This window comes from Falco rusticolus, chromosome Z (genome assembly GCF_015220075.1).
Source record: "Falco rusticolus isolate bFalRus1 chromosome Z, bFalRus1.pri, whole genome shotgun sequence".
Taxonomy (NCBI): Eukaryota; Metazoa; Chordata; class Aves; order Falconiformes; family Falconidae; genus Falco; species Falco rusticolus.
Genome location: NC_051210.1, coordinates 10,270,745 through 10,284,142, shown reverse-complemented (window position 1 = coordinate 10,284,142; position 13,398 = coordinate 10,270,745). Strand labels below are relative to the sequence as shown.

The 13,398-nt window shown below is 40.3% G+C and overlaps 1 protein-coding gene across 2 annotated transcripts in view; it reads right to left on the bottom strand.

The window, feature by feature from the left end:
* The window catches only part of GRIN3A (glutamate ionotropic receptor NMDA type subunit 3A), a 72,362-nt gene that overhangs the window by 2,621 nt on the left and 56,343 nt on the right, over window positions 1-13,398 (bottom strand). The window contains exons 7-9 of one of the 2 annotated variants that reach the window (XM_037373283.1): window positions 4,777-4,941; window positions 3,942-4,015; window positions 3,458-3,541 (exon numbers count right to left, since the gene is read on the bottom strand). In XM_037373283.1, coding sequence (XP_037229180.1) covers window positions 3,458-3,541; window positions 3,942-4,015; window positions 4,777-4,941 — 323 coding nt within the window. The remainder of the gene's footprint in view (window positions 1-3,457; window positions 3,542-3,941; window positions 4,016-4,776; window positions 4,942-13,398) is intronic. The other variant, XM_037373284.1, reaches the window with a different exon arrangement.

Below are 13,398 nucleotides of genomic sequence, written 5' to 3'. Positions count from 1 at the left end.
AGTCCTCTCAACTCCAGCTCAGGAAAATGTGAGTCCTCCACCAAAGCTTTCTGAAAGCTTTTGTGGTTGCAATGTCCTAAGTTTATTACAGTGTTAGTCCTTTCTGTGTTAGTACTCTCTACTAGCTTGGGCATTTGCTTCTGTGGAGGGGGAAAGAGGCTGCCTTGAGTTGGTATGGAGAGCTGAAGGGGAAAGTGTGCCATTTGGTCATGTAAGTCGTGTTGACTTGCTTGCACTTTGGGGGACGGACGTGATGATATGGTGTATCCAAACCTTGCAGGTACGGACAGGAACCTCCTGAGAAAACATATTTGGAGTTTTTGTGTTGTGGGATAAGTTCCCATTTGGGAACTTCTTCAAATGCTTCTGTGTTTTCCTGTGGAAAAATCAGTTTAAAATATTTTGATTCCTAAGAATATTTTCTGTCTTATGAACTTCACTCTGCAGCCCTCCAAAATCAAGGTGTTTCCCAGGGTTTCTTCCCAAATACAGAAGCACCTGTGGACTCTGTTCTCAAACTGGAACGTAGGGAAGCGGAGTTTGTTGTAGGAGAGGAGCCTGGCTTTCCTACCTGCTTTACCTTTTGGCTAGGTCTGTGTACTTTCACGATAATTATAAATAATCTGAGGTTGAAACTCTGAAGTAGTTGCTCTTAAAACTGCTCCATCATAGAGGTCTTCTGTGGGTATCCTTGGACAAAATGCCTATTAGCGTGACCTACTAACTGGCAGGCTAAGGAAGATAATTAACATTTCAGGATTGGGATAGCTGAAAACAGTTGGTTTCAGGAGGAGTCTGGAGATGGGAGTAGATACTTTTCTCACCTTCCTGCAGAGAGGGAAGTTGGAAAGTGGAAATATCTTTAGAGAAGGTGGTGATCAGGAGTGTTCTCAAAAAAATGAGATGGCAGAGAGGGAGAAAGGGAGGCTTTAGACAGGAATGCCAGCTCCAGCCTGGGTCATGCTGCAGAGGGCACAGGGAACCCCAGTGGGGAGGTGTGTGTACTGTTTTTAATTTTTGTGTAGATCAGCCAATTTCTCATATTTCAAAATAAAAGACAGGAAGACTCTCAAGTCTTGTGCTAAACTGGATGTGTGTTTTGTGATACAATTATGTTAATCCCTGGAAGAGATGAAAACACGCACCTCTTAACCACGTTGCAGACAGGGAATAGAATTAGCTTGGGCAAGTGGCACCTGGCAAAGCATTCCCAGGGCCAAGAGCAGGTGGCCACCACAGTGCATTTCCACACAGACAGCAGTCTAGAGAAAGAAAGGCCACCTAGCAAAGAGCAGACCTACAGGCAAAGGGCTGTGGTACCTGAAGATGTCTCCCTGCTGTGTAGTTCTCCGGAGCCCATGGTCCCCATGGTCCTGGGCAGCCAGTGTTACCAACTTGTTTTGGAGCAGAAGTGCATGTCTCAGAGAAGCTGCAGCCCTTTGTTTTGTAAATATTTCTGAATTTCATATAATTAATCCATAATTTTCGATACATTTTTCCTTCCTCTCGCAAATCAAAACACAGTTTTTTGATAAAGTGTTAGTAACTGACATAGCTGCTGCTGGCAGTAGTGCTTTTGTGTGGGGATTTGGGCAGGTGGTTTTAACAAAGGCCAGAGTCCACAATTAACAGTTCAGTTTCATCAAATAAATAAAACCTTTTACAATTTGGCTACTGGTGCTGAGCAGCTCCAAGTTTTTGGAAAGTCATGGCCTGAAAAAACATGGATTTTCTTCTGTGAGGAAAGTAGCAGTAGCATAATACAAATTCTTTCCACCTCTTTTATATATCTTAGTGCTTTTAATAATTCCACAGTCCCCAGCAGGAGTAAAAGAAAGTGTAGTAGTACAATTGATTTTAGAGCCATGGGTTGTACCTTGCCACATCAGTGTTCATGACAAGCTGGGCACCATGCTGCTAGGTGTCTTGAGTTAAATTCAATATAATTCTGTCCAAACAGCAGCTCAGACCAGGAGAAGAGCAAGTATGGTGGGTGGCTGTGCGTGCACACACACATGGGCTGGATGCTGTGTAGGCAGAAGTTTTTGGGCAGTAGCACATCTTCACTCTCAATGTTAAAAGAATATTTGTGTGATTCTTTTCCTAAGCCATTCTCTGTGGGGCTTATGGTCATCTCCTTGTGTTACAGAAGTTTTGCACTGCTCAGTATCTGGCACATAATACAGCTGGTGCTTTTTGTATCACCAAAGATACAGAGTGCCCCCTCTTCTGGAAGACTCTTCCTGCAGCTACGTTACTGTCTCAGGTTGTGGGAGCGTAAATGCTACCACCTAGTGAGGAGGGTGTAGGAGGAGGAAATGTTTTGCACCGGTCAGCTCCTGGTGCTCCTGTTCAAAGATCGTAAGTGAGGAGCTGCTGTGTGCAAGCCGGTGCCGCAGTATGGGTTTTCTGGGGGCAAGAAGGTGAAAGAATGACCAGAGGAAAGCAACTGCATGCACTTTTATATACCTCTTTGTATATATGCATTCTAGAAGCTGATGTAGTGTGAACTAACTTTAGAATAGAATTAAAGAATAACCATTATAATGTTTGTTAACCACTGTAACAATTGTAGATATCATGTACCGCCATATGTTACTCTTCTAGCTTTGGTGTCTGTTCTGTTATCCTTTGTTTAGGCATCTGCCTATCTGCTGACCTATGTTAAAACTTTAGCACAACACTCCAGTAGGAGAGGACAGATAAGGGTAAAAGGAACAATTAAGCAAGAAAAGCAGAAAGCCCGCAAGGGCATAAATTACCTCAGACTGATAAGAACACTGCAAATGTGTAAGACCATCACATAATGAGCAAGAGGTGAAAAGTACACCATGAGGGAGACCTACGGCCTTCCTCTTAGAGACCACTGCCCACATCTCGGAGACCCCTGCCCACAATTCTTGGAAGAATTTGCGCAAGCGTGAAGGACTGATAAGCTAATTAACATACGAAGCGAGGGTAGGTGGGATTAGATAATGAATATGGATATTAGTTGAATAATCATTATTTCATTGTATAAATATGGAATGATTAGCAACCTTAAACATGCACGTTAGGCGGAAGGATCCCACGTGCATCCAGGGCTGCCAATAAAGGATACTTAGTCACTAAGAAATTTTGGCTTCGTTCTTTAAATCAAAGCTTATGGGTGCTTACTTCTTACATTTGCTGTCATTAGTGCAGGAATAACAAACTAAACACAACATACATTTACACCTGTGGGTTTCAGTCATGCCACGTATTTAGCAACAGCCTGGAAGACTCAGACACACATAGTCTGTGGCTGAAATGTATGTGTAGAAAAGCAATACTGCTGCCTGTGTCCTTAAAAAGTGCACTAATAATTTTGAGCTACTGAGCAAATACAGAGTTTTAATAAAATGCCTTGTGTTCCTGGTAGCTCTAGATAAGATGGTCTTCAGAAGACAGGCTGTGAAAGCAAGGCAAGGTTACCTACTTTTTTTCTCCAACAGGAGTTGTTTGAGACAGAGGTTTCTGAAAGGACTGCATTTTCCTCTTCTCAGCGTTCTTATTTCTCATTCTGAAAAATAAGAAAGCTGAAAAAGTTTCTAACATACATACTTCCTGATCTCTCATTGACTCTGAAGCTGTCTCACAGGGCCCTAGTTATCTGCCAGTGCTTTAGTATGTGAGTAATTAATTACCTGAAAACAAGGACAGTGGACTTAACTGCAAAGCCATTATTTAGAATGGGGGTGCTTTTATTAGCTGTATGCAAAATCATGAAATAAAAAGATATAAAATTTAATACTTTCTATTGGAAACAATGAATTAATTTCTGCCTCCCTCCCATGTCTATTCTGTCTTGTTTCCTATTATTTTTGGGGTGCAATAGAACTCATAAGTAGATATCCAGACAGAACATTTAATTTCAAAGTAATTTTTGTAGTTTGTGCTTTAAGGCATGCAAAACTTCCTACCTCTTTTCTACTCGTTTTGTCTTAGACTGGTGTTTGTCTTCAATAAATGAACTGTTAAGAGCACGATGTAATCTCTGGATGGAAAAGGAGAAAATAAATTAGTAAAAGGAAGATTAAGAATAGCTTCATAAATAGGTAAACGATTTGGGTTTTGTGTGATGGACTTGAGCATAAATTATTTTGCACACTGAAGGATATAAGGAATGTCTGTGCTTTGTCATTACAACAGATTTATTTTCGTGTGTTTTCCTAAGGAAGGGCAATCTGAAAGGTTGATGAATAGCTTGCAAACAATCCTTGGTGTTGAAATTCCTCAGAAAAAAAGTGGATCTTGGTAAACTTCCTTACTTTCTAAAAGATCTCTTTTGTTGTGTTGCTTTAAAGCCTAGAACCCTTTTTGTGTCTTTTGCTGCAAAGTAACCTCTTTCTTTACAGCAAACACAGCAATTTTCTTCCATTATTTTCCCTAGAATAATGAAGGAGGTTACCCAGCACTTCCTGCATGCATCAAAAGCTTGGGGACCTGTGCAGTGACATAAAGCGTTCTGGTTAGCTGGTTCAGGGCAACAATATTGTTGTTTCTGGTGTCCAAAAGAGTTGTAAGGTTCAAGTGCAAATGGAAAGGTCCCTTCTGTAGGTTTTGCAGTTGTGAATATTTGAACCGCTTCCTCTGTGCTTCTCATTCCACCATTAAGTAAGCCTCTTCAAATTCCAGAAGCTGCTGTCACACCTCAAATGCCAATCATCAGTGCTCTTACAACCTTTATACCTTATTCTTGTCCAGGCTTTCATAATCAGCCACATGACTTTCACAGGGTTCTTTCAGAATACGTACCTGACTTGTATGGAGCCAGTACTTCATCTTGGATTTCTTCTTGATTCGTGGTAGGACCAGTCTGTACACAATGTGTTCCCCAATGGTAGTGAGAATGGACAAACCGAACCCAATGCACAACATCACAAAGAGCCCAGAAAAATGCTTGATGCCCATTTGCAGTGTCTGTGAAAAAAATCAAAAGGGGAAGTTGACGAAGTAGGCTGTTAGTGTTATTTTAACAGATGCTTCTGTTTTCTCATTTGGAATGTGGTGAAATACTGTGGAATAGTCTGGATATGGTTTATGACAAAGCCTTTCTGTGCTGCAGAAAGCTCAGCGTTCAGTCAGACAAAGGACCTGTGTTGGGAATGAGAATCAGACAACGATCAGGGATTTTTTTTCCTTGTGTTGTTTCTCTAATGAGATTAAGTGTTGAACATGTACAAGAATCCAGTATTTGTGGTGTCTTTGCATTTGTAAAAGCAAATACTGCTGGACAGAATACAGTCAATGAACTGTTGAGCAAGTCCTTCATCAGCAGTGAGCTAAGACCACTTTTTCTGGGTCTTTTTTGTATTTTCTGGGATTTGATCATTAACTTCCCCTTTTTGTGCTTTACCCTTGTTGAAGGGTCATGGAGAAAATGTTTTGAAGTAGCAGCACAAACATGGCACCTCTCTACTCCCTACATTAACAGGACTGAAACTGCATTTGTTAGGATCCCGGACTGCAATGACGAAAACCAGGAACACTCTCACCTTGCTCTGCCAACCCACCCTTTTCGTGTAAGGCAGGAAGCCTTTAATTGAGTCTCTTATTGGTACTAATCATGTCTGAAGGCCAAGCCGCCAGGTGCAGCAGCAATCTGTACCACAAACACCTGCACTTCAATGGGTGGGTCCAGTTTGCATGTTATGTATAACCTTAGTACCTTTATTCTCATGCCTCCATAACTCGGTTATGAGTTATCAATAACTAAAATCTTTTGCTAATAGTTACTGCCCACAGACTACTTGGAAGTATTACCAAGAATACAAGTTCTACTTCTGCCTATTAAAGAATGCTATTCCCCAAGTCAGAAAAAAAAGAAGAAAATTTCTTGGCTAGGTTGTGCATCAGGAGATGATACCTGATATGCTATCAGCCTGGATAATGGACCTGTGTGTTCCTTCACTGTGTTGTTTGTTGGGTGCGTGGTGGTGGGGATTGTGCTTTGTGCGTTGTTATGACTATAGCTGTGTTGGATTTAGTTGAAAGATAAATCACAGAATGTTTGAAAAATCTTGTTATGAAGTCATTTTAAGCCAAAGAGTTGATTAGTGATGAGTCCATTGAAGCTGGAGGCTTGAAAGTCCCTTTGTGTACTTTGGTTGGGCGATGGTGAGCAGTATTTCTCTCTTCAAGTTTTCGTATTTGGTTTCCATTCTTTAAAACACAATATGAGCTAGCATATCACAGATTTTTAACAAGAACAGAGCTTCAGACATCTAGCAGAGTGAGAACTTTTGCATGTGGCACTGACAATGAACTCTTATTTTGGGGGTTCTCTGCTGAGATCAACCTGCTTGCCCTGAAGCACACTGAGCAGAATTTTTGGGAAAAGAATTTTAAAACCAGTGAATAAACACTTCAAGTGAGGGTGTTGAAGGGTATAATGGGGGTGTAAAAGTTATTTCTAAAGAAACTTACTGCAGCCTGGAAAGGAAAGTGGGAAACCACCATAGAGTGATTCTGGGTAGCAGGGTGTCAAAAGTCTTGGCACGAGGGTTTTCTGATGCTGAGAGTGCATCAGTTCAACCTAAAAGCAAAATTTTCCTCTCAGCATTTGAATTTCTTTTTGGCAAGAACCTATTGTCCCATACTTTGTCCTTCCAGTTAGGGGAAAGGAGGGTGACACAAAAATCACAGGTGATAATGCTTTAAACTGCTCAAAAAATGAAGTGTTTTGATTGGAGCTCTGTGTTACTTGGTCTGTTTCTTTTAATTAGCAGTGAAGCCCTACTTCTAGCCCAGGTTGCATAAAAGCAGAATGACGCCCCATGTCTGACCTTATTCTCAGAGGTCTTTAGAGCCAAGACCTCGGTATGGCCCATCACTGAATTCAGCACATATAAGTACCTGTAAGAAGCAGAAAGACTGCTGTCCATACTAGCTGAACATACTAGTTAAATATGCTTTTGCTAATTCTCCAAGAAGCATTAATACAAATCGCTTGCTTCCCAAAAAGGTTGTCCAAAGGCAAGTATGCAAAAACTTCCTTAGAGATTTAGAGTTAACAGTAAATATAAGAATAAATTGACTAAGAAATAGAATAATAATTAAAAAGGAATAGATTTGCTGAGTCATCTGAAGAACACACCTATCTATATATGCTACCATGCTACTCCTGTTTGGCATCACACAAGTAACAAGTCTATGGGTGGGCATTGCCATGAGCTCCCTTAGCAGCAGGAACCTGTGAATCAGCTGGGTGGAGGTCCTTTTGCTTAGCGGCTACTTAGGAATTAATGCAGAAGTCCCCAAAGGCAGGGGAGATCAGTAAGGAGGCCTGATATGCTAGTGTTAGGTTGCTGTATGGTAGGGAACATACATATGGCTCTGAGAATAGGAACTAGGTTTTCGAGTACAATAAAACTCGAGCCATTCAAAATAATAATTAAAAAACGACACAGTGGCAATTGCAGTGGGGATTCCTGCATGTGTGAGATTTCTCCTCCAGGCTGAGGTCAGTGTTTGATGCCACTCCAGTACTGCTGCGGAGAGAACACTTAGCCAGCTCCTTACATGAAAAATAACTCCCTTGTCTTCAGAAAAGCTGCTCTGATTTATGCTGATGATGGTCTGGCTCACGGTCCTGTCAGCTCTGCAGAATCATTTTCTACCTTCCCTAGAAACAGATGAAAGAAATTCCAGCACTGGCATCTCAGAACTGTTTTTCACTTGTAATGGATAGCTTTTGAAATTGTCCCAAACAAGACATCTTTACCTAGGAAAGGAAATGCCAAAACAAAGCATCAATAATATTTCATCTAGCAATAAAGAAGATAAGGCCTCAAAAGAGCTGCCTGATAAAGACTGCACAGTGGAGGGAAATTTTCAATACTAAATCAAGTGGGGAAACAAAGTAGGGGAGAAATAATTAGCACAGTGTATCTTACAGTGTATAGAGTGATCATTTGTAGCAATATCAGCACATTTACATACCATTGTAAAAAGGCAATTTATCAGCTGTTCATAATTACTGGAGACAAATGTTAAATAGCAAAGGGAACCATCTAAGAAGCATCTCTCGTTTCATAGCTTCATGCTGATCAGTATCAGAGCAGCAAGCTCTACTACTTATTTTGTAGTTTGTGTATGTATTTGTAGGTGCATATATAGGATATATTTGGAAGGAAGAGCAATAAACTGGATTCTCTGTATCACTGCTTTCCTCTTCTCTGAAGCAGTTGGGGTCAGGTGTGTGTGTTATGTCTTTGCTGGTAATGGAAAACCAATCCATAACTTTCTCTGTTATAACTGCAGTATCTTCTTTTCTTCCCTGCACACACAGCTCCCCTCCCCACCCCCACCCCCACGCCCCCACCCTCGCTTTCTTTTTTTAAGGCATAAAAGCCCATAGTGTGGTGTATTCTCTATTAACCCAGGACAAAAATACAGTCCTTGCTTCATCTTTGTAATCCTAAATTCAGGAGGTAATTTAGGGGGAAGGAACTCAATTCTGCCCATGTTGTGATTCCGAAACAATAAGCAACCACAGACAATCCCGTGATGATTACAGCTAATGGGTGCTAAGCACTACACTGGCAACAGCCTCTAAGTTATTTGCCACTTGCAAATTGGGAAATCGGCATTTTCTGAAAACCAAAAATACAAGAACAGAAGTGCTTTTCAGATATCCTTGGAGAGACTTTCCTGATTTATCAACCCATTTCTGCAATTGCTACCTATACACTTCTTGTTGTCTCCTCTCATTATATGATTTTTTGGGGGCTCTGAATAGAAGGAAGGGGATGCAGACAACAGAGTGCGATATTTGCATTCTTTCTGAAGGGGGAAGTAGAGACAAAACCCAACACTCTGATTTCATTATTGGATTTCATGCTTTACTTTCTGCTATAACAGACTGTAAATGCTTTACTCTCCCTGGTTGTACTAACAGTGAATAAGCCATCAAATACACCTATGGTCCAGCTTTGACTAATTTGAAGGCTCTGAAGATTTTTGTGGATACTTTGCAGGTTGGCAGCACAGCACAGGTATTGCTGCTACACACTGCTGAACTCAAACACTAAATAGGGATATCATGTGTGTATTAAGCTATAATAATAAGCTATCCTTTTTGATAACATTTTTCCCACAAGGATTTAAAAAAGCTTTGCTGAGATCAAAAAGTTAAATTTTGCAGCACCTCTGTGAAGAAGGAATTTCTTCCAGCTATGCCAGGGATAAATGGATATGAAGGGCTGGGTTTGAAACTCATTTGGGCTTCTCAGTAGGTTTGCAAAATCCTATTCATGCTGATGCTTGTATTTAGGTAACTAAGTAGTATTAAAACCTGTGCCTCTTTCCAGATTATGGCATTTCTTGTAGCTGCAGAGACACTGTTATTTATTTATTATATGTTTGTATGACTTTCTGTGCTATCAAAGAAGTAGCACTGAAGTAATATAAGTTTAGCCTTTTCAGGGAGATTATCCTTAGCAAAGACTGGTGACTGTAGCTTTAATGTTTCAAATGCCAGATTTTAAGATACTGTAAATCATTGTCTTACATTAGCAAAACAAGTTCCTTTCTCCTCTTGCTGTGAGGACTTTTGCACGGATCTGGAAAAAGTAAGTCTTTTTCTTTCAACTTAGCCATTTTCCAAGCCCTGTCTTTAGTAGGAGGAAAAAACAATACTTGTCATCTGAATTAGGTGCTGAGGAAATGTCTGCTTCTGTGATACCACAGACTGGTGAATTGGGAATAACAACTTTGTCTCCTCAAATAGTGAACTCCCCCCCCCCGCCCTCATTTTGACAGGTGAATCTAAATCTGTTACTTATTTCCAGGACACTCAAAACATGCTTCCCCTGGCTCTGTTGTCCAGGAGGGACCTTTCTCTTTCATACCATCTTCAGAAACCATGGTGTGCCAGCTAATCTCCGAAACACCCTGCCCTGATCATTACTGCCTGGTCTGAACAGTCAAAACCACGGCTAACTGACAGGCAACTTGGCTGTTCAGGCTATCCACTCTGCCTGCTGTCATAGTGCCTTAGTTCCTTCCATAGCTGTTTTGCTATCATGAGCAGAAAGTTGCAAAGCTGCCATTTCACTGTATTTTGGTTCCCAAAAATGCCACAGAAAGAATTTGCAGTCTCTCCCGAGCTTGGGTGGAGCTAATGTGCTGGAGGGGAAAGGCCTCAGAGTCTGGCTCCTGCTGAACTGGCCTTAGTAAGAATATCAGTAGTGTAGAGGAAGGGCTAATTGTTTTGTGTGCAAATTGAAAATGAATGACACTGATTGTGTACACTGTGCAAATATAACTCTGCCAGCCCCGCTCCCCTCCTGCACCATGCCCTGCTCTAAGTAGGGACTTAGCAAATTTACCACAAAGAAATTCCTTTGAAACTAAAGTATGATAATTTTAAATGAAAAGTGCTCAAGTGATATCACTAGCGACTAGCAATCAGCGTGAACAGCCACTGCTACCAGCAATTACTTGTGATAGAGAAGGTAAAATGCAATTCACTGCAGCCATTCATCCCAAGTTTCAGTTAGCTGCATCCCCTGTGAACGATCCCATGGGTGCTGGCCAGAGTAAGATGCCTGGGCAAGTGCTTTTGCTGAGGAGGTTCATACAAAACAATGGAGTGAAGCCCTACTGACCTCTGCACTTTCAAACTCATCTTTGTTTGGTTTCTTAGCTTGAGGAGTCACTGCAAATTTTCCAGCCCGAGTGTGAATCATGCCTTTCCAAGACAACTGTTTTGAAATACAATTTAGAATGAGCAAAGTGCTGCCAGATAGAGAGATGGAAAGAGCTAGCAGTGAGTTCTGCCACAGGAAGTATGATTTCCCAGTGTAAGATTAGAAAAAAATGATGACTAGGAAGATGAATCCCAAAACAAATATAAAGAAAAAATTAACCTTGGTGGGCAGCAATGGCAGGTGGATAAGAATCAGGTACAGCCTAAAGAGGTAATGACAATAGATATTTCACCCATTTAAGGACTATACCAATCGGTATTTCACCTACATATATTCCCATTCTTGGGTCATTAATCTTGGTAACCAGGTGCAGAGTGTCACAGACCAAATTTATCAAAAAGACATAGAAAAATACAAAGCCTTACTCTAGGTATCAAAAGTGTCTAGTTTAGTATATAATCCATGTGAATAACTACCCACTTAGAAATTAAATTATCTTGTTTCTGTGTTGAACATTGCCCACACTTCAGTGAAGCTGTTCAATGTTACTGTGACTGACTGCAGGGAGTCAAGTAACAGGTTTCTGGGCTGTACAGGAGTAAAGGCTACAAACTGACATAAAGATAAGACCAAGAATTCCCGTGCTTCTTTATGTAACAAAGAAAGGGGAAAGCTATGCTTTAGAGAGTATCCACTGCTTGGCCCCCTCAGTTTAGTAAATTTGTCCCAGCTGTGATACTGCAAGTTCCAAAATCTGCAAGTTCTTGGCTGCGAGGAGGGGATGAAGAGGAAGGGATGCTCATGGGAGATGCAGTAGAAGTACAAGGATTCCAGAAAAGGAAGATCTGGAATTGCCAGTGCTTACCCCACAACAGCACAGAATTAAAAGTGGTCTTTTATTTCTGCTCACTCATTCTGATTGCATAAAGCCTTTGAGTACATGAGGATCTGTTCAAAGACAAAGTCTTTTCAGTGACTGGTTTAAGAGTCCTTCAGTTCAGTCACCTGAACCAGCTTATTGGACCTTGGCCTCTGGAGAAAAACTCGACTATGCATGTTGGCTTAGCACAACTGAAGATCAAACAAAGACTGCAGTCAGATAGCCAGTCCCAGAGCAGCTAGACCTGCCTTTCTTTCTGGCCATCACATGGAGGTTACACTCGAAAGACTGAATTACTTGAAAGTATAGCATGTATTCTAGCTGTGATCTCATGCTTAAACCCCTGTGCTTAAAACCTATTCAACATTGAGAAAAAAGGAATTCCATGGGACTATTCATGTGACAAAATTTAATTTTCTTTTCAGACTGGGGCAGCTTTTTTCCCTCCCCCTCTCCCTTTATTGGTAGGTCTTGAGGAATCTTTGAGAATTTAAGCCACGTGTTATTTTTTCATGCCATGAACACAGGGAAGTTTAAAGCTTACCTGGAAACCAATGACTCCCAGTACTGCCTCACTGAACATTGAGGGGTGAATGAAAATCTAGGGAAGCCAAAGAACTAGGTTTGCCTCAGAGATAATGTACTAGCAATAGCTGTGCAGGAAAATAGTATGGTCTTCCCCATACTTTTAAATTGCAAAGGGTTTTCAGAAGAGTAACTGTAAAAATGACATGCTGCTTATCAGATTTTTTTTCTCTCCAGTTTGAATGCAAGTTTTATTTTATCTTTGCTCATGTTTGCTTTTCTCCACAAAAAGACAAATCCAATTGGTTTTATACTGTGCCTTCTGCAGTTTGCCCAGCCAAGGGTTTTTTTCTCTGACAGTATTTGCTATGGCAGAAAAAGACAGTCTTGAGATCCCAAGGCTAAAAGTGGTGGTTTCCAAACCTTTTTTGATAACATACCTCTACTAGTAACTATTAGACGTGCACCCACACCCCCATACATGTATATTTCTTTATAATTTTTTAATATATATTTGTATTACTAGACTTCTAATATTTTCTTCCTGCAACCCAGTGGATTGTCTCATGCACCTGACTCTAGAGACCACTGGCTTAAAGGAGCAATTATATATTCTAGGAGAAACCCAATATTAAATAAAGCCTTTTTTTTTTTTTTTTAACTGTAAGATGTTTAGAATTGATTCTGTGTCTTAACTATTTCTCTAGGAATACAGAGAATACAGCCCTGGATACAGCTACTGGAGTAAGACCTCATGATCAGAAGAAGCTCCTTACATCTCATCACTGGGAAATTGCTAAGAAGATAAGTTTGTCTCTAAGTTTTAAGAAAGTTGTGGTAATTAATACCATTACCACCTGACAATTTTCTCAGGAAATAGTTCAAAAGATTGTGTTAAAATGTAGAGTAAAAGAGGTCATTGAATGAAGTGCTTGTCAGGAACAGATGTGTCAGCTACAGTAAAAAAGAAAATTCCCCAGATACATGTCTTGTTAGATGGTAATATAATCTTCAGATAAGCTAGATCAGAAAGAGCAGTGAACACATACTTCTGTGTAAACATGCTTTCTTGTGTTGAATTAATCACACACACACAAAAATATAATTGATAAGTTGAATAAATTGAATTTTCTTCTATGAGTGTCTGATGTTAAAATATAACCTCTTTTATACTCATACAGTCTTAATGAAAAAGTAAAAAGTGTAGTAAGACATGCAGAAATACCCCAACAATCTATGTATTAAAGTAATCAAGTAAAGATTTTCTTGGTCTTGTATGTAAAAAATGCTAGTTTTTTAGTGATTTAGTCAGCAGTCAAA